Raw genomic sequence first — 22,537 nt, 5'->3', positions numbered from 1 at the left:
TCTCAGAGTGAAGCTAGGTTAATTAGGAATGTGCAAAATTAAGTTTGTTAGTACTGTGAAAGGTATTGTTCATTTTCTTCACAATTTACATAATTATACCTCACACTGCTTCTTATTCAGAAACATTTAATAGAAGTGCTCATAGCAACCTTTAATCTTGCTCACAGTATTAGAAGGATGATTCATCTAAATACTGTTCCCAGGCCCCAGGGTTCATTCTTCAATGGACAGCAGAAGCTATATCGCAAAACAATGTAATATTAATGTCACGAATGCAGCTCCAGAAACCAAAGGTGACATTCGTGCACGTCAACGGTAAAGTAGGCTTGTTAGTGAACGAGAATGCAGATGTGACTCCAGAAACAACTCAGACAGTTCAGAGCTTTTGAAGTAAGAACCTGATGTGATATGATAAAATAACGATTGAGGAATGGTCTTCTTCTCAAACAGACTTTCGGGATTGAGGATGACTTGCTTCCACACTTATTTTGTGGGTTCTGAGGTGGCTAGTAAGGTCAATATGGGAACCTCAGACTCTTCCACAGATGGGGCAGGAGGAAGCTGATGGGATGGGTGGGTGGATAGCTTGCGAGGAGATATGGTCCTTACACAGACCTTTGGAGTGCTCCCAATGCATGAACTCTAAGTTCTCGATACCATGCCAAACACCCCTTCACCACTTTGAATGGTCATAAGCCAGGAGTTTCAAGAAAACAGTGAGTACATTACACTTCTTCAAGGAAGCTTTGAGCAAGTCCTTGAAGTTTCTCTCTGTCTATCTGGTATTCTCCTCTGACAGCAGAGATCAGAATAGTGCCTGTCTTGGTAATCTGCTGTAAATTGTAATCTACCAGAGCTCTGGCACATTTATCTTTGGATGGCATTGCCAAAGAAAAGAGCACCACAGTGTTGGAGGTGCAGTCTTTTACAGAATATAATCTGGACCCATTTCCCCACTTAGCCTGAACTTGAAAGATTTGTGGCATGATCTCTTCCATGTTCTGATCAGTATTTCTAAATATCTAAAGGCAAGTTGTCTAGTCAATATCACAGTCATTGCCAAACATTGCTGTGTGAATGTTAGCTGCATGTTTCCTGCACTTCAAAAAGTAAAACATTTAATGATATCCTCAGATCCTGTTAGGCACAAAATAAATGTACAAGTTGTTTTTGTTTCAAATCACTTTCGGTTTGAGACAGGCTTACAAGATGAGTGGGGAGAGGAGATTTTTTTTTAACTAGGCCACTTGTAGAGATCCACTACCTTTTGATCAAAGAAACAAAGGACTGTGATGCATTGCCACTCTAGAAGCCAGTGTCACACACATCCCAGGAAAGACCAGTGAAAGGACTGCAAAAGAAAACAAATTCAGCCTTTCACTGGCTGAACCTTTATCTTAGCAAAGAAGCTAAAATGACAACATCTTCAATATCCAGCCCAGTGCTTTAATTGTAAAACAACACTAAAGAGTACAGGAGACACAATGAAGGGTCTCAGCCCGAAACATCGACTGTTCATTTCCCTCTATCGATGCTGTCTGACCTGCTGAGTTCCTCCAGCATTTTTTTTGTGTTGCTACTGAGTACAGACTTCCTTCATGAGAAGCAAATGTTTTCCAATGAGTTTCTCTTTTCTCCAAAGCTTATCATCATATATGGCTTCCAGTTCCTATTTTTCTTCTCCCACTCAAACCTATCAAGCTTGAATTCATGTAATATAATTAATGCTCTCCCTCCCCTAATATATTCCTTGTTATTTTACATCAATTAAAATATCATTTGTGATTTTACTGTAATGCCACTCCAATTTTCCTGGAATTATCATTTATTTTCCACTGCAGTCGTCTGCAGCATACGCCTAATAACATGATTGATCCATCACTTTTACTCAGTTCAATTAAATGGGTTCAGTTTAGACATGCCCAGCTTCATCAGGTTACTCCCTCTGCTGGTGAAACAAGAACCTATGTCTTTGGTTGGTAAATCAAGATTTAACATCTCAAATGTCTTCCTTGCCTAGACATTGAGGAATTTTTTCCCACTCACCAAACATCCTCTACCACAGTGCAAATTCACTGGGAATTCAATAGGTGGGATTCTCTCACTCATCCTAGGTTCTCTCCCACACCTTTACTATTTTAAACACACTCACTCCAAATCTCACTCTCTGACCCTACTATATCTTTGTTTATTTTCACTGACCTTAGACTTCAAATCAATGACTTTAAAATACCTCCCACTGTTTAAAATTTCTACAGCACTGCAGATATTTCTACTGTTCCCAAATTACACCAGCAATTACAGTCCTGGAGTAGTTAATTAACTGCACAGCAGTAAGGTCACGGGGTCTCACTTTTTCAGGTGAAACTGCACATAAGATATAAGATATAAGATATCTTTTATTAGTCACACGTACATCGAAACATACAGTGAAATGCGTCTTTTTGCGTAGAGTATTCTGGGGGCAGCAATGCGGAAGTGGAAAGTCATAACAAACTACTATTGAATGTGCAGAAAAAGTCCTAATATTGCTCAAAAACTCTGTATTTACTATATCAAGTCAATGCAATGCAGCAACACATTTCCAAGTGGGATTCAATGTAGTGTTAAAACATGGCACTGAAATTGATTCTAGAATAGGCTCGGTATTCTTTCTCTCACACAACTACTGAAGCAGTGGTGAATTTACACAGAGACAGAGGCTGCTGTCCTGTATGTTGTGCAGGTAAGAATTCACTATTATCCAACATACTGACCAATTACAAGTTCAATCCCAACATATATTGCTGAAACTGCAGCAAGTTCTCAGCCCTACCTTCCCTAACTCTGTTACCTCACCCACCCAACCAACCTACTACTCACCCTTCACCCTGACACCTGTGTAAACCTCCAAATCTTCCCTTTTGCACATCACTTTTTGATCCAATATTGGCAGCTTGCCTTCAGCTATGTAAACCCTCTGGTAATCCCACTGTACAGAATTCTGGTTTCCTTCCTTCTTAAAATGCTGCTTAAAACTCGACCTTTTGATCAAGTATTTAGGCATCCAACATTCCCTCGGGAGGTAGTGTCAAGTTTTATCTGATCAGGCTCCTGCAAGACACTTCATGATGTTTTACTATGTTAAAGGTACCACATAAATGTATGTTATTATTGTTATTGGACGCAGGTCAAGGGTTGATGAAATCAAAACACAGCTCTGGTCAGACCACACAATATTAACTTTGGTTACCAAAACACAAGGGAAATATTTCAATCCTCCTGAGAGAGCACACATGAGCCACAAAGTTGACTGCCACCCTCAGAACCAAGTTTCAAGAAAATTTTGGGAAAAATAAAACTTGTGCACTTCTTTCCACAAAAGGAGGCTGCTGAAAGGGAATGTCATTGAGGTACACACGATACTGAATGTATGACAATGTTGGGTGTAGAAAAGGTAAATCCAGAACACCAATTCAAGTTAAATTACAACAGGAGGGCTGGAGTTCAAACTGACGAAAACCAGATTTGGGACTGATGCCAGCATGTAATCAATACTTGAAATGGATTTCCATTTGAATGGGTGGAAGTCCAAACTGTAGAATTATTTAAAACACTTCACTGCTGTGATTGGTGCTGGGTGGGGTGTTGGAGTTGGGTAGTTAGTGTCTTGTGGTGGTGATGGTAATAAAGAACAAGTCCACCTTTGATCATTCTAAACCATTCTAAATCATTTTAAATCTTCGATCATTACAACTAGTACATGCACAATGGACTGAAAGTCCTTCTATGGTGCATCTTTCTATAACATACTACCTCAATGGACTGTGTTACTACCTCAATGCACTGTGTAATGAATTGATCTGTATAAACGGTATGCAAAGCAAGTTTTTCACTTTACCTTGGTACAAGTGACAATGATAAACCAATTCCAATACCAATACATACTTCTTGAAAATGGGATGACTACTTAAACAGTCACCATGTTGCAGGTGACATAATATTTCAAGTGGTCATAACAGAGAAGTGCTAAAAGCAAGCAGACCCCCATTGAGGATGAACTCTCACTGTGGGGCCCTCCCCCCCCCTTCAGGAAGTGGTCACATTTGAAACCTCTATTCAAAGGAATTACTCACTATTGTAATATAGAAAACATTTAACAAAGGAGAGAGAAAAAATAACAATTTTTCTTGCCTTCCTCAAACATATTTGTTTTGTGATATTAAGTAGGAGTCCCCATGATGATACACCTTTTTGGTAAGTGTCCCCATAGTGATGCATTTATTGAACAAGGGTTGCCATAGTAATATTCCTCTGAATACAGGCTTCAAATATGATGCACTTCCTGAAGGGGGGTCCCCACAATGAGAGTTCATCCTCTACAGGGATTTGTTTGTTTTTGGCACCTCTGTGTTGGAGGCCCTGGTGGAGACAACCATGTGAAATATTATGTACCCCACAACATGGTGACTGCTTAAATGGAGTCATCCCAGGAGAACACTAAACAGCATAACACAAGAGCAGAGCTGCTGACATAGCTTTACAGATCACATCATCTTTTCATATTATTCTTCAGGTTTGAAAGCTATATCTGCATCTAATGCACAGATATTATTCCCTGGAGGAACTTTTATTTAAAATCCCGTTACAGTCACAGCATTTGGCACAATTTTTTTTCATATTTCAATATCCCGTCTTTAACAATGCTTTGCTTCTCTCATTCAACTCTGAAATTTTTTTTACAGGTCAGGGTTGACTGAAATAGGGCAGGGTCATCATACAGATTGCAATGTATGAGCATAAGCACACATTACTTGGTCAAACTATGGATACAGCTAACAATATTACAGTTGCTGTCTGTAAGGAGTTTGTACTTTCTCCCCGTGTCTGCGTGGGTTTCCTCCAGGTGCTCCGGTTTCCTCCCACATTCCAAAGATGTACAGGTTAGGAGCTGTGGGCATGCTATGTTGGCGCCAGAAGTGTGACGACACTTGCAGGTTGCCCCCAGAACATTCTATGCAAAGATGCATTTCACTGTGTGTTTCAATGTACATGTGACTAATAAAGATATCTTATCTTATATTTAAAATTATGAAGAGGCAGAGTTAGTAGAATTCTGCCCCTTGCTTATATAACTATGTATGTACTTATACATCACACACACACTGATTTCCCCTCTTTGAAAATGATTGATGCATTGACATTCTTTACAAATATATTGTTTCCTAAATCTCTTTGATCTTTTCAAAAAAAAAATTACTGTCAACAACATTGCATCCATGTCTTTACTTGAGGAAGGTGTCACTTCTCAGTTTAATTCAGTAGAATTTTGTGTTACTATTTCCACTGGATCAACCAACTCTATCATATTTTCTACATATTTTGCTAGAGTTACATGATTTAATCTACTTTTCTGATTTTTTCTCTTTGTACAGCATACTCCAACTATCACTCTAACATCCTATTTCTGAGGATCAGATTTGTGAAGTGATGTTAACATACAAACTCGATCATGAACCCAATTCAATTTCACTTCTGTCTTAGCTGCTTCTCATCCATTCTCCCCTCAAGATTTGGCTGAGCTAAGTACAAACGCATTCTCAAATTTTTCTTACACACCTGTAAATCAGGAGATATATACTGTAACTTGTGGAACGTGGCACCATCCTGTAGTTTAGCAAAACGCTTGCTACTGCTTCTAGAGGTCATTATAACATTATGTGTACAGAGAGATGCATTGCTAAAGTGATGGGGTATCGGGAACTTGGTGCAAGCCCTTGCCCTCCCCCAAGCTGCACTGGGAGCCTGATCTGCCCCTACCCTGGCACAAGTTCAGCAATGATTTGCCCAGAGCTCAGTGCAGAGAGGCTGCCTGTGAAGCTGGCATTGGGTGGGCCAGAGTGAGCAGTGCAGCTGCTCAACACCAAGATGTGGGCCATTGCTGGCAGCAGCTATTCCATGTGTTGACAGACCACCCAGATCCTCCGGTTGTCCACATCACCCCCTCCCTCTTGCACCATTCCTGACATAACACCACTCTAGCAATACATCCGTCTGCATATGTGACGCTATAACGTTGGAAGCTGCTGTCTCCCGCTCTCATTGGCTGTTTCTCTATAGTGACACACCCAAAGGCCGCCACTTATTAATGAGCTTGACACCACAGGGAAATCTCCAGGCTGGGAACAGCACTGCAGCCAAACAATGTGAAGGGGAAACAGCAGTGTTTGTTACATTCAACATAAGATGAGGGAGACCATGCAGCAGGTGCCACTAGTCCCCAGTAATGGAATGGCACAGACTGACTATGCCAGCCGCAGTGTAGCCCTGATCCCCAAATACTACCCCTCTTGTCCCAGCCCATCAACACCAGCCCTCTCCGGCAGCCTCCCCACACCAAGCCACAGGACATTTCATTGTGCAAGATGGCCTGTGGAGGGCAGGGATTTGCTCCAGGTTTCTGGCACAACAGCACACAGCCTAAGCAGATGTCACTCTTAAGAAACAGGGTTTATGTAGCTGAGTGTGGACTGATCAGTGCTCTGGGGCTCGTGCTAATTATGGTACGACCTTACTCAGCAGGTCAGTTAACCTTTAGGGTCAATAACCTATCGTCAGAACGGACCTGGGATGTTAAGTTTACTTCTCACTTCATAGCTTCACATTTTATTGCAGAGTTTCCAGCACCTTTGTAAATGGGAACCAGAACTGTATACTGAGTGTGGTGTAACTAAGTGAAGTTTAACATACCTTGGCATAAGCACAGCATAGTACTTCTTCACCAGTCCCCAGCAATAAAGAATAATTCCATTTAGTAGCTGAACAGAAAGCTGTAGCAGTATACAATACAACATATTGTAATTAGCAGCCTGAATGTCAGCCATTGTTCAGGGTTGTTCACCCCTTGGCCACAGGAGTACATTTGCAACATCCTGACCCCTTTGGAACAACTCGCGCCTAAACTTGTAGAACATTTTAAAATTGGCAAAGGAAATGGAAATCTGTAGAATGACCCAGATATATACACAAGGAAATTGTACATATTTATACAGCATCTTTCATAACCTCAGGATATCCCAAAGCGCCTTATAACCAATGAAATAATTTTTGCAGTCTAATAAAAAATATAAACCACACATACTAAAACCAAAATGCTGAGTCTATATGATTAAAAGTCATCAGCATTCCTCCCCCACCACCACCCAAATTCATAAAGGGATTAACGTATTGGGTCATTAAAATACAGTTTCACAAAATGAGTTTCAGCATGGTCCTCCGGTGTAGGAAGTCAAAGCCTTATAATTTCTGCACATAACTAGCCCTGTTCTGTAATGAAATCATTCTGAAAAATAATTGAGATCTGCAGTGTTATTTTCTCTGACTGATTCCTCTGTTCTTTTGCCTCTGGCTGCAAATATTTTCACTCTTGTTCATGACTGCTCCTTGCATAAAGTATTGCCAAAGATGCTCATAGCTTCATGAAAGCATTTTAAGAAGATGGGCACATTCCTTCCTTCCCCACCTTCCAGATCTTTTTGTTTTTGCTTTGCTCACTGTAGTCATTCCATTACATTTGGTTAGATAACCTGATCAGTAACTGGCATCTTGTACCAATTAAATAATTACCATTCTGATCAAATGGAACAATGTTGTAAACATAAGGTGGCAATTTTAAAACCATGCAAGCTCTGTGGAAGTGGAGAAGAGATCACAGATTTTCTTTTAAAGATCAGTCCCATCTTGCAATAGGAATATAGAGGGAATATAGTGAGAATTAAGGAATATATAAAAAAAAGACACATTCAGGACAATTAAGTGCTTGCAAAGTGTTGTGCAGCAGCCAATTTGCTTATAGCAAATTCCCACAAACTAATGTGAATTAGTCAGAAGGATCTTTGATTCAGCAATTCATCTGAAAGATGGCATTTCCTGCAGATGAAACTGTACTACAGTGTCAGGTTTCTGGCAGTGAGGCCCAAAACTTCTGTCACATAAGTAAATGTGCTACCAAATGAGTTGCTCATCTCAATCGCCAATTTGGAGATTTCCAACGTATGCCCACAGTTAAAAACCTACTTTTTTCCTCCACCCATTTCAAACAATGGGATGGATTCTCCTATGTATACAAAATTTAGCCAGATAGCTGGAAGGAAATCACAAATCAACTTTCATAGCATATGGTCTGCTTAACCATTGACCTAACGAGGCCTTCACAGTAACTCTACTATTCATGTCCTTTCTTTTTTAAAAGGAAGGAAGGAAACTTGTGTATCTTAACTGAGGGACTCTCAAGCCAGATCAAACAAGCTTTCATTCTGCAGCAAAACTCTGCATTAAGTGGGAAACTCAGCTACTGCATTTAAGTTTCATCTATTTGTCAATTGATCCCATATGAAGGAGACTGTGAAATACCAATGTGAGATCTCATTAAACTGCTGGTATGGGTTAGTTGCAGTTCATTCTGTAACTCTAAGTTCACTTAACCACTGTATTTTTACTACATTTAATCGTTTACAGGATGCAGACACTCCTGGCAATGTTGGCATTTATTAATCATACCAACTGCTCCTGAGCTGAAGAGGCAGTTAAGAGTCTACTACTTTGGTGTGTCTGGAGTCACATACTGGCCTCCTACCCTGAAGGGCATCAGTGAACCAAATGGGGTTTTAAAGCTATCTAGAAGCTTCATGGTTATTGTTAATGAAACTGGCATTTAAAAAAAAACGTACTTTAAGTTAAATTCCCCTAATAGAATTTAAATTTGTGTCTATGCATCGAAGATCCAGAACCGTAACTTAAGTAATACAGGCACAAAACTACCACACCACCCATAATTATTGCGTAAACAGAGGTATAAGTGGAATGGCCTGGGTGGGTATAACCATCAGGAAATACAAATTACAGTATTTGTCCTTTTGCCGGGGAGGGGAGGGGGGGCGGTGGGGGAGGCAAGGAAAGTTCACGTTTATACTGCATCTTACCACATCTCCCAGAAAGACTCAAACACGTTTATATATAATGAGTCATTTCAAAACCTAATTACATTTATGTGATTCTTCTCACAGTAAGTATTCTGGAGATCCTTATCACTCCATCAATAATTCATATATAAACACCGAAAGATATCCACATCATACAAAGGAGGAGCTGGGGCATGGAGTAGGGTGGGAGAGAAGAAGGAATGGTCTGCCTAACACTGCAATATTGCCTCTGAGTCAGAAAGCCATGGGTTCAAGTTTCACACCAGAACCTTGAGTACAAAAGTTAGGCTAAAATTTCAGTGCAGTGCTTAGGGTAAGGTTGCCAACTATGCTTTGATGTAATTTGGGAATTTATAATATGACATTTGATATTTAGTCACATGACAAGTCTCCTTTGACGCTTCATCACATAACATCCTCATACGAGATTGGCCCATTATTGCAATTTTTGATCAATAGTTTCCTTTGCTTTGGGAAAGACATGCAAACTAGCTGCACACAATAGGGCAGTGCATGGTTTCAATGGGTCATGCACTCGATATGCACAACGAAATTTAGATAGGTAGATCACAGGTTGTGGGTCAGTCCAATGAAGAAAGGGTCAGGAGAAAAGGATGGGGGGGGGGGGAATAGGGCAGGTGGGTGGGTGGTGTGGGGGCCAAGATTGCTTTGTGCTGGTGGGTTGAGCGGATGGAGTTTGTGTTGGCTGTGGGTCAGAGATGGGAGACCCCAGGATTTTCTCTGAGGTTACCTAACTGCAACAGGTAGCCAGTTCTAAGCACAGGACTCTACAGCCTGGGACTGATGTATACCAGTTGCCTTCATGTCTTGCCAAAGCAGGCCTGACATATATTTAGAAAAAAGGGTCATTTGGAAGAAAAGCCAATGCCTGTCTGAGGGATCTGCACCATCCACAGGTTACACACACTCAACTGAATTTCCCACAGGTTGTGTCCAAACATACATTGAACACCACTGCGTATGCATGGGTTTCTAGATGTTAGCACAATATACACATGAAGAACCAGAAAGCAATCTCAAAGACATAGTAAATTCCCAATCTCATTCACTGATTGATATGCTTATAAAACTCTATTGCACAGTGTGCATAAGAGTTAGAAGTAGCAATAGTCACTTGATCCTTTGTGTTTGCTCCATCACTCAATAATACCATGACCTTTTGCCTCAGCATCGCATTCCTGTACTAACATCCTTTAATTCACTTAATATCCAAAACTCTGTTGATCTCCAACTTCAACACACTCAGCAACAAAACCTCCATAGCCCCCTTGAGTACAAAATTCCAAATATTCACTATCCTCCGGGTGAAGAAATTTCTTTTCATCTCAGTCTCAACCCCTTATGAGACTGTAACCTTGTTCCCAGGCACCCTGTTGAGGGGGAAAATATCAATCCACATCTGTCCTGTGAAAAACACTAATAATTTGGTACATTTCAACGCATTCACTTATCCTTCTAAACTTTACACAGTAACTTCCTAAATTGCAAGTATGTCCATCCTTAGGATAAAGGCTGCACAAAGCAATTCTGAACCACTGTATTTACTTGGTGACCTCTGCCTAAAGGACCTCAAATGTCTTTTTCTTTCTACTTTGGAAATTCAGACAAGGAGCATATCTTCTTGTTGTTCCCCTTCCCCACAAAGGGGAACATCAAGTAAATATTTTTTGATTCAACAAGGTTATTGACATACATAACAAACTAACACTTTTGAATAATTTTGTAATATTTCATCGTACACAGCAAGTCATAAAAGTAACAAAGCAAAATCTAATTCACTGACACCTAGTTACAGCAGACTTCCTCCTTCCATATTGATGTTTCTAACTCCTCTTCCCTCACCAGTTTGAGTCTCTCCCCCTTCTCCTTTCCACCCATTTATGTTCCTTTTCTCTTCCCCAGTTGCTCTGAGGGTGTGGGGAGCGTAAAGATGAGTGGCCATAGAGTGTACCAGCACATTTTTGATTGCTACCATGACATCGGGAATCCACGAACTGCATGCAAGACCGCTGCCTCCAAGTTGCCTGCAGCAGTAACCCAGGAGTTCAAATTTTGTCAGCTTCCTGCCCAAAGGAAGAGGGTTGAACAATGCTACATTGTCAAAAGTACACTTTCATCTTCACTAAGGTGACATCTTCTCTCTGGAATTGTTATATCAGATCCAATGGCACTGTTTCAAAAGAGATGGAAGTTCCTGGTGATGTGTTGACAAGTATTCAGTCCACAACCAAATGACCTAATTAACAGGTTAATTTTAGATTTCTGTTTGTGGGGACAATGGTGTATTGAAATTAATTGCTGCACAATAACAAATGTAAATTCAGTTCAGATATTACTTTGTTGTCTGTACTTTAGAACTTCCTGAGAATATGAAAAGTGCTATGTAATTGCAAGTCTTCTTCAGGATTATAGATACAGTCTAGACTGAAAGAAACACGTAAAGCAAATTACAGGAAACCATGTCCAATTCAGTTCTCTTCATCTCTATATTGCAAAACCAATGGAGACAGCAGTCTTAATTTCTGTAGATTTGCACTTTTACAAAAAATACTCCCGAAAGCAAAGAAAGGATTTGGGGGTCATCAGTAAGCACATAGAAACTTTGAAGATTATATTTTTGTTCAGGAAAATTAACTTTCCTCCCCTCCACCCCCTTCAATTTTGATCAGATAGTGTAAAACTTCCTTTGTTGTGCTGTAGCAAGCTGCCTCAACTTTAAAGAGTAACCTTATTCCAGATAGAACCTTTATCTTGTTATCTTGTTTCAGAGCCAAAATAAGCATAGCTTTTAACATCTGCTCTTATCAGTTGGAAGCTGGAAAGTGATTGCACATCACTTCAAGCTGGCAAGATACTGAGGTAACTGTTGTGTCATCGGACTGGACCGGCTCCAACCAGGTCCCCAAGGATAAAAAGGCAAATCCTTGTGTCAGAATAATTTTTATTTTTATAATGTCACACATTTCCGACTTGCAAAGTCAGCGACAAAATTAGATACCCAAAACAGGCAGGAATGGTATCACAAATCACTAAACCATTTTGCATGCCTAACATTGAGAGCTGCTGCTTGCAAACCATGAAGAAACTGAACAAAAGTGAATAAAACTCAGAATCATGCCTTTTAATGTGAATGGCAAACAAAAGGATGGAGAGATATTCAAACCTTTTCTGTGGAGGATAATGGAAGTTTTCCTATCCAGCACCAGTCTTGTGACTGGTAGTGACACCCAAATCCTCGATTAAATTACTACCTTATAATTACTCCACTGGGTCCATTATTCTCTTAACTATGTTTAGCTGTGTTGCCTCCAAATGCTACAGGTCAGATAGCAGCGTGTGGCACAGTAAATACTTGTCTATTCTTGAAAAAGACCAGAGCTCAACTTATCTAGACGTTTATCATCTGTCACTACTGCCTATGCCAAACTCTTGGTAAAATAAAAGGGTGGCTACAAAAAAAGGAGCCAAACAGAAATGAAAAAATCATTTATTTAAGAGGGCCTATTAGTCAAATGCCACGTCTTCCCTTCCCACTTGCCCTTATCTGACCAAGTTGGTGAAACTAACTTAAAGGGTAGAAGGTTTTTTTTTAAAATAAGACTAGACCATACACCTGAAAAGACCTAACATTTTCAGAGCAGGTGAATGTCTCAAACAATACTAGGCACACAGCTAATGCAAAGGTCTTAATCAGTGGATTCAGATGGGCACCCAGGAGCAAAAAGGTTATCAATTCCCACAAAGTCAGTATAGACAGACATTCAATAACATTGATAGCCAACCTCTTCTCACAGATCCCATCAGACTAGAAACAGTTCCCACAGATTTACTGATCAAGTATTCTCCCCAAATTTTATTGTTATGTTCTCTCCCAAGTTACTGTCACTACAGTCAAAAGCAATGTGTTTGTTTTCCACAGGCAGTTTAGTACCACAAAACACCGACAAGTACCTGCTCTATATGTCTTCATGTGTGAAGGGTGGCAAATCCCTGAAGGACTATTCAACAGCAGGTGTTGGTGTTTTCAATTTTCACCCAAAGTCTGCTCCTTCACACTGCGGGGGGTGTGAGGGGAAGAGAAAGTGCTCAATAATAAATCAGAAATCTGAACCCAAAATAGGACAAAAGACTTTTTAAATGTAGAAATCTATTCATAATGGCAAATACACTTTAAAACGAAACCTTAACATACATTTCATTTGCCATCCCTAAACCCAGTTGCATTTCTCATGCAATTGCACACTTCTTTTTCTTCTCACTATATTTAATTGTGGAACATGTTTCACACTTTAAACAGATTATTTATTTCCCAATCCTTGTACTGATTCTCTTGCAACAAACATTGTTTAAACCCTAGGCAACCTTTACAAGATCCTTTTCTGTGTGGAATAGAAGATTGCACGTGTGTTTTGGCTGATGAACGAGAATGCTAATTTAAACAATCTGGAGGGCTGGCTTCAATGAAGACTGCATAAAGTGGATTGATGCCACTCACATGCCATCCACATTTAATTTCACCCAAAGAAGTTGCGACTTGTAGGGACCAGGAGGTGTGGGCGCAGGAAGCATTTCCAACAGAGACTTCAACATTTCAGGCTCAAGAGTTATGAACTTACTTACATTTGTTTTGTGAACCAAAATTGGAGGTAAAAAGGAAGGCCTTCTAAAAATGGAAGCTTACTTGCTCAGGAAGATTCAGTGCCACCAAAGGAAGGACAAGAAAGTCACTAAGTACACAGACATGCCAATGCAATGGAAAGCCTTAGAGTCCCAGTATTAAACTATGTTACTTATGTAATAACAGCAAAGTTTTGATTATGTAACAGACTAATTTTCCCACCTGAGACATGCACTCTCCTTAACAGCCAAGGTACTGAAGCTGCAGTGGGTACTGTACTACCTGAAGAGGTGCATTGCAGCAGCTCATCAAGTCTTCTTTAATAGTACCTTTCAAACTTGTGGTCTCTATTGTCAGAAAGATACAGGTAGCAGGTTCATGTAAACATCGATAACTGCCATCATAAACTCCACGTTATACAGCATCCTGACTTCGAAATATATCACTGCCGTTCCTTCTTTACTGCTGAGATAAAACCATGGAATTCCTGTCTAATAGTATATGAGTATGGCTTCATCACACCAACTGAAGAAATTCAAGGTGACAACCTACCACCACCTACAAAGGAAATATAGTCATCAGTATACCCTTCCAGGTGCTTTTTGCAGTTAATAGTCTCCAACATACAAGTACGTGAAACAACCAGTGTATCTCAAATAACACGACTCCAGTCCACTGCTTGATATCTTCTAACCAGGTCTTTTGTTTCCCTCTCGTTTTTCCCTTTGTCCCTGAAAGCACTGTTTGAGAGATGACAGCTCCTCAAGACATGGTCCAAACACTGCAGTTTCCCTTTTGTTTTGAAGGTGTTAGATTCTCTGTTTCCAGCTACAGATTTAGCTGAATATTGTACAAGATTCATTTGATTATTTCTCTGGATCCAAAATCATCATGACCTTATGATAATTAATTTCAAATCCTTGCCAATGCTGATTAAGCTACTTCCAAACCATAAACATCCTTTGTGGTCCAGAAAATAACTCCATCTCAAAAGAACTCTGATAAGTCCAACAGTAGTAATGCAATTAACAACAACAAAAAAGATAAAGAATTAGAAAAACTCTTTATACATTGAAACTGGGCTCAGCTCTAAATCTTCACTACTTGCCCCAGGTTTACAAAATTAGGTACATGAGAATATGAGGGAGCCAGTCACTTCCATCTTTGCCACTAATCAATTAGAAAACAGCTTCTCTTAAGCTCTTCTTCCCAGCCTCAATTCTGTTTACCTAAAAATTCTTCCCAACAGAAATTCATTAACCTTTATTTTGACCCTTAGCCTCAATACCATGTGTAGGGAATGAAGAGTTACGTGGGTTGAGGTTTGGGAAGGAGGGTAATAGCATGGTAGGACAGAGTTCCAGGTATCCAATAATTTTTATATGAGATGACATCACTGCTGAAGAGCCTAGCTCTAATCTTAGCCATCTGCCCAGTAGAACTGGATTCCTCTTACCCATAGAAATAGTGCCTATTGATTTACATCCTCTCGTCATTTAACCCCCATAATTAGATCAGCCCTTAGTCTATCCTCAACAAAATGTATGCCCATTTTAAGCAACCCATAATTTAACTCTTTTTGCACTAGCTCTTGCTGATAATTTTAGCCCAGGCTCAAAGATTGTCAATTTATGAAGGCATAGGAAGATAGCCGGAAAACTGCCCACTGCCAAAAGATTCCTTCAGAAGAGGCAAAGTGGATGGGGTGATTAATATGCAGGAAGAAGTTAGAGTTAAAAAAGTTAAACAGAAGAAAATAATTGCAGTAAATGCAGCAAATCAAAAAACATAGGTCACCCTATTACTTTTGTGCAACAGTGCCAAGTACTGTACTTGTAAAACATGGCTTAGGGTTGAGTCTTTCATCATCGGCACATTTCACAGGCTGTAATTATTTTGAAGGGAGGTATTTTTATGCTACGTGTCCATAAATATTTATTGGAAGTGTTCCTTGCTGAGTTAGTTATGCTCTGTTTCTTAACTGACATCATCATCTTTTTCTTTTAACCAAAATGCTCTAAGCATGACAGCAGGCTTGTGAAACCTGGCTACATGGTGCAGGCAGGTTAAGAGTGTTCCTGAAAAAGTAATGTTCACACTGTACTGGTGGGCACAGTAACAATATGAAAATAAAATCATTCCTTTAAACCAGCAGGGTATCAAAGGATATGCGTTGGTGAACTGCCATAGCACACTGCATGATGGATCCATATCTGCTTCTTTCTCTATCTTAACTGATGAAACCATGTCTGAAACTGTGTGCAAGCAAACCTAATTCTCCACATTTAGAGTTCTTCTTCCACCTTCCCAAAATGAGTAAAAAGAAAACATCTTCAGAATGTGACCATGATTTTCAAATCCAAGTAAAACTTGTCCCGATTTCTTTACTGTGGAATGGGACTTGAACACATAACCTTCTGAATCGGAAGCAAGTGTGCTGCCTAATGAGCTACTGCTGACGCCTGTACCAGAAGCCTGTTGTGAAGTGATGGCTTGCCACCTCACACCACCAGACTATTGCTGCGAGAAGTTTCCATCTGGTTACTGTGACAACTGCTCTTACAGTCAGTCAGTGCTCTACCCTGCTCTTAAGCACTTCCATTGAAATTTTAAACATCAGGCCAGGCATCAACTAGAGCAACAGTTCTACTAGTAGGCAGCTTGGATGTTTAATATGTAGAAAGATATTGGGGCAGAGAATTTTAGTGTTTACAAACATAATCCTTGACACCTGTCCTATGAACTCACAGAACAGAAGGAAGCCATTGAGCCCATCATCCTTGTGTGCATCTTTAATGGAGCTAATCCAATTAATTCCATTCCACAGCATTTTCTCCAAAACTCTACCTCTTTCTCATGTACAGTATATATCAAATTTCCTCTCTTAAAGTTATCATTGCTTCTGCTTCCACCACTGCTTCAAAGAGCAGACTCAAGATTACAGTAGCTCGTTGTATATAAAAGAACTCATTACCCGTCTGGTTTGTTCTTCAATTACCTTAAATCACAATTCTCGATTAACGATCCTTTGGCTGGTTGAAACATTTTCTCCATATTTACTTGATCAAATCGCTTCATATTTTGCATCAAAACATTTCTATTACACATACAGCTCATTACTTGTGATACACATTTTAAGCAGGCTCTTCTTGGATAGCTAAGCGTTGATATTAATATATGTAATAAATCTGACATCCAATTGTTAATGTTCATTTCCTGACATCAGCCCCCTTCCCTTGAAATGCAAAAAACTGCAGATGCTGGAAATCTGAAATAAAGACAGAAAATGGTGGAAACCCTCTTTCTGACAAAGATCTTTGATCTGAAACATTAACTCCATGTCACTAACCACAAATATTGCCTGGTCTGCTAAACATTTCTCACCCTCCTCCTTTGTTTCCTTTTGTGATGTAGGCACTTTTGTCTGTTGTTAACATTGTCGGATCAGTTTATGAGGTGGAGAGTTCTACCACTGCCCCTGCTAATGTTAGCCCACCCATTCCCACGCCCGCCCCCACACCAAACCCCAAAAAAGACATTTTTAATAAACAAAAGAGACCGAAAAACTGCCCATCCAACAAAGCCATGCACAACTGCAAGCCCTCTCAAAGTAATTTATTTCCAAAATAGTCAGAAGATAAAACCGGAATTATTACATTTTTATGAATATACAGGCTAATGGGATTAAGCATTAGTAAACGTTCCCAATGTAAATTCTGGAATCTCTCAACTCTTCCCCCAACTGAAAATAAAACAAAATATCAGGACATCAATATAAAATTACACACCAATTTTTCTGCAATGTATGATGGCATTCCATTGATGACATTTTTATGATCCCCAACAGGATTCGAATTACAGTTTTGCAGAGAATGGTTTTAATCATGTCTATATTTATATATCCAAAATAACCTTCCAAGCATGTTCTTAATCAGATATCAGATGCAGATGCATCTCTCCTTTTAATTAAAGGAATTAATCGGCATAGCAACAACTACTTTTGGTAAGATGAACTCATCTTTCCCCCCAGTCACACAGAGGTTGGAAGAATATGTTGAAATATGCTACATGAAATGGGGTTCAGAAACTACAGCATCATAATGCACGACCAGACAGGAAAACAGTTAGAAAGGACAAACTCCAGACAATTAATACACCTGACATATCATCAACAGAAAAAAACAAAACAAATCACGGCCACATACCTTAATATTGCATGGTTCAGATTTTAAAATAGTTTCTGATCTCATTTCACACAAACTAATAAATTTAGGTACAACATATCTAACATTTCAGTAGAAAAACAGCTGGGCTTATTTTTCTTGTGATAAAGACTCTTATTTACTATTTCCTTATGAATATATTCAAATCTTATAATAATGAAATCCAGCTTTACCCCTCCACTGTGCATTGTGACTGCTTAACTGATGAGCAAGAAATTGCTTTGACTCTCCATCAGTATAAAAGCTTGGTGCAAGCTGAATTTTAAACATTTGGTGCCTGATACCTCCTCTGCCCCGAGCAGCACCTTTTGGAAGTTGATGGGCTACAATACTGGTGTCATTTTTGACTTCAGCCCAATTTCAAATCTGATGATTTAACCAATACTTTCAGAACATCATCATCATTAGCTCTAAGAAAACCGTGGGTTTGAGTCCCACCCAGGAGATTTGACCATCAAGTTTAAGCTGGCACACCTGCTAATGAGGATGTAGTCCTCTGCTACCTTTCAGATGAGTTGTTAAATCAAGGTTCCACCTGCCCTCTTTAGGTGGAGGAGAAGCTCCCATGGCTGATAATTATTTTTCAATCAATCCCAGTAAAAAGATTATCTGGTCATTAGCACTTTGCTGTTTGTGTTACTGCACAGGCTGCAAATTACTTCAAAAGTACTTCACTGTGCTGATGAAGTGCTTGGGCCTATAGCATAGAATTGTAATGGCACAGACAGAGGCTATTCAGCCCACTGATTCTATGCCAGGTCCCAATAATCTTTTTTACTCACTGATTTCCCTTGGTCTTTATTCTTCTGCAAGTTATTTTCTGTCAAGTGTTTAAACAATTCCTTTCTGGCAATAATTGATTCTGCTTTCACCACTCCCACAGGTAGTGAATTCCAGATCGTATCTACTCTGAGTAAAAAGAAGTCCTTCCTCACGTCACCACTGCATCCTTCATCCAAAATTTAAAATTCTTGTCCCTTGGTCACTGAACCAACCACTAATAGGAACACCTTTCCTTTATTACCTAACCTAAATCATTATTTTACATAATTTCCCCACAGGCAGTCAGTAAGTACCCATATCTTCTGTCGCCTTAGTCTTAATTCTCCAAGGCTCGACTTGTCAGTTGGCTATTTATTAATTGCTTGTCTTAAAATTTTCCCAGTTATCCGGTAACAACTCCCCTTCACTCTTACACCCACTAACCTTTCCTGTCTCTGTAATCCCTTGTACATCTATTTCAAAATCCTTTCCCTTTAAACTTACAACTCCTTCAAGCAACCAAATTCATGCTACTTTGACAGGCTTCATTCCAGCCCTAAGCCCTTTCATGTCTTCCTCTCCCCTCCTAGCTCTGGTCTCCTTTACATCCATCTTTTGGTCTCAGTTGTTGAGCCTACAGACATTATGAACAAACCTTGTGGAACAATCTACCTCAATTTTATGTGGAGAGCTTGATTAAAATTGGTCTACAATAACTTGCCTACCTGTTTGCTCTTTCTATCTCACCCTAATCGCATCACGGTTTGGTACGGCAACTGCTCTTCCCAGGACTGCAAGAAACTGCAGAGAGTTGTGGACACAGCCCAGTGCATCACGGAAACCAGCCTCCCCTCCTTGGGCTCTGTCTTTACCTCTCGTTGCCTTGGTGAAGCAGCCAGCATAATCAAAGACCTCACCCACCCGGGTCATTCTCTCTTCTCTCCTCTTCATCGGGCAGAAGGTACAGGAGCCCGAGGGTACATACCACCAGGCTTAAGGACAGCTTCTATCCCACTGTGATAAGACTATTGGTTCCCTTATACAATGAGATGGACTATGACCTCATGATTTACCTTGTTGTGACCTTGCACCTTATTGCACTGCACTTTCTCTGTAGCTGTGACACTTTACTCTGTACTGTTATTGTTTTTACCTGTCCTACATCAATGCACTCTGTACTAACTCAATGTAACTGCAGTGTAATGAATTGACCTGTATGACCAGTATGTAAGACAAGTTTTTCACTGTACCTTGGTGCAAGTGACAATAATAAACCAATACCAATACTCCCAGCAATGTGATTGTCCTTTTTTGTTTGTTCCTCAGATCAACCCATGAAATCTCATTTGTTGCCCTTTCTCGCATGTGGTTTCTCCCCCCCCCGTAATTAATTCATTAAGAAATATTGCTACACCTATTCTATTCTTCTCCCCAGAACCTACCCCCAACCACCCTTCAAAAATCCACTCCCTTGTCTGAAAGCCCTGAAACCAGAGAAGCCCCTCTTGCTCATTGTTAAGCCAATTCCAGTAATGGCCATGACATCATGCTTCTCCACATTTCATCACCTCAAAATTCATCACCCTCAATTCATCACCCTCAAAATTTTGAGGGATACCACAAATCTGCATTTAGAGAGGCACAAGTCAATCAAGGACAATCAACGTGGATTTGGTTAGCACATATACCTAACTAATTAACTGAACACATCTGAACTGGTAACAAAGAGATTCAATGAGAGAAATTTATTAGATGTAGCCCATGCGCGTTAGCAAGACGTTTGGTAGAGTCCCGCAAGGCAGATTGATCAGGAAAGTAAAAGCCCATGAGATCCAAGGCAGAATGGTGTGTTGGAATAAACATTGGCTTAGTGAGAGAAAGAAAAGGATAATGTTCAGCCAGAGTTTTAGAGGCTCCAGGGCTCCGTTGCATTTCACGGCATATGGTAATGATTTGGACAATTGTGAGGACCACAGTTATAAAGTTTGTTGATGATACCAAAATTGATGGTGTGCTTGTGAGAAAGGTAATTCTAGGCTGCAGGAAGTTGTCAATTGGACTGGTTGAGTGGCACAGAAGTGACAAATGAAATCTGATCCAGAAAAAAGTGTGAGGTAATGAATTTAGGATGGATAAACAAGGCAAAGGAATCTTTTTTTTCGGTTCTCCACCATACATTCTGCTGAAGTAAAATTAGTATACAACTTCAGTGTGTCCAACTCCATGTTCTGTTAATTCACTAGCAAAGCTGCCATTAGTTAACTAATGCTAATGTGCTAAAATAATGGCACTTTCCAAATCAAAACAAACACATGACATCTATTTTCAACATTACCAAAAAAATGTTCAAGCCAACTGTAAACTATAGATGCCTGTGCCTTGAAGATGCAACGTCAAACCCACAGTGGTCAACTGAAGCTGGGGCTGAAACTGGATGTTTTTAAAGCAATGTACAATATACAGCTATTAAAACAAACACTGATAAAAAGAGGGAAAACCACACAAAACGGTCAACATTTAATTTTTCACAAATCAGCACTGGAAATCTCCACTGGCCCTCATGGGCAGTCAAAGGTCAGTTCTCACTCCCATGGAAAACAATGTGAGCTTTAACCTGCTGTTTCCTCTGCATTCATCACTCGACCCGTGTTTTCTTTACATAGATAAACCAAGGGCATGTGGAGATTGCAAAAGGTTAATGTGACCCAGATGCTCCTTTTCTTCCCTCCTTAGTATCCAACAGTGAGAACACGACTGCAAGTTACCAGGGAATATATGCTAAAAACGTTCATTTTACAAAAGGGGAGTAAATGTCAGCATAATTAGAATCTAACAGGTGATTAATAAATTGCACCCAACTATCATTTATTTTATTTGCCACTTTCCATTCTTCCTCTGGGTTAAGTGGCTAACCTTAACACAGTATGACCAAAAAGGAACCAACATCTCTGCAAGAGTGCACACATTGCCAATGTTCAAGATTGGGTATAAGAGCATCAGAATATTCAGTTGCAGTATCACTAAACACAACCCCAACATATGTTTTCCAACAGCAGTTATGCTGAACCATTGGAAAGAGGAACTCAACTAACTCCCTTCTCAACTGCTGAGACATAAAATAGATGCTGATGTGAATTATAATACGCCAGCATTGCTCTGGCTAAGAGCAGTTCAAATTGGTTCATGTCCAGAAACATCTTTGTTGCCTCTAAGTAATCTTCAAGCCTTCATCACATTTATCCAGTGAGCGAGAAGGTTGCCTTGCTGATGTGTGAGCTACTACTCCAAGGATGCGGTGCAAAACAAAACTATTCACAAATAAAGTAAGATAGGCAGAAAACATACGAAGATCATTACACATTCAGATACTGAGACTGAGGGAATGGACTACAGCAATGCCTGAACATATAAACCAGTTTCCCAGGTTCAACAGATTGAACTAATGCATGTTAAAGTGGTTGGAGGTTGTTGAGGTTGTTCTTCAACTGACCTTAATGAGGCTTCAAATTCACTAGGATCCCAGAAACCACTGACAGTATGGCCAGCTACCACATGAAGCTCTGGTATAAAGGCTCAACATGTATTGTGGGAGCAGAGTTCAAGTACAGAGGAATGGAAGCAGTGTCTACTTACTGGCTTTCAGTGCTGAGGGGGTAACTTCGATTTCTCCTGTAATGGGCTGAAAAGCCGCAAGCTGTGCTGCAAGCTCACTCTCAAACGTATCTGGACTATGTCTGTCACTCGCACTGCCATCAGCGACTTCATCTGCACGCTGCGCCTCTTGTTCTTCATACACGGCAACAAGCTTCAACACAACAGACAGAAAGTTAGAGAACATACACCAGAATTATTTACTTTGCAACTTGTGTTTTCACAGCACCATCAACAAAGCAATCTTTACGTTCACCTTGCTGCATTTCATTAACATGCTTGATAACCAATTCCGCAGACAC

The 22,537-nt window shown here is 40.0% G+C and overlaps 1 protein-coding gene across 2 annotated transcripts in view; it reads right to left on the bottom strand.

Moving 5' to 3' along the window:
• Nucleotides 1-22,537, bottom strand: part of LOC127577496 (partitioning defective 3 homolog B-like) — a 787,668-nt gene that overhangs the window by 517,361 nt on the left and 247,770 nt on the right. For both annotated transcript variants that reach the window (XM_052028727.1, XM_052028736.1), the window contains exon 3: nt 22,218-22,389. In XM_052028727.1, the coding sequence (XP_051884687.1) occupies nt 22,218-22,389 (172 nt within the window). The remainder of the gene's footprint in view (nt 1-22,217; nt 22,390-22,537) is intronic.

The sequence above is a fragment of the Pristis pectinata genome, chromosome 1 (genome assembly GCF_009764475.1).
Source record: "Pristis pectinata isolate sPriPec2 chromosome 1, sPriPec2.1.pri, whole genome shotgun sequence".
Taxonomy (NCBI): domain Eukaryota; kingdom Metazoa; phylum Chordata; class Chondrichthyes; order Rhinopristiformes; family Pristidae; genus Pristis; species Pristis pectinata.
Note: the sequence above shows the minus strand (reverse complement) of the source record. Positions and strands in the feature narration are given on the sequence as shown.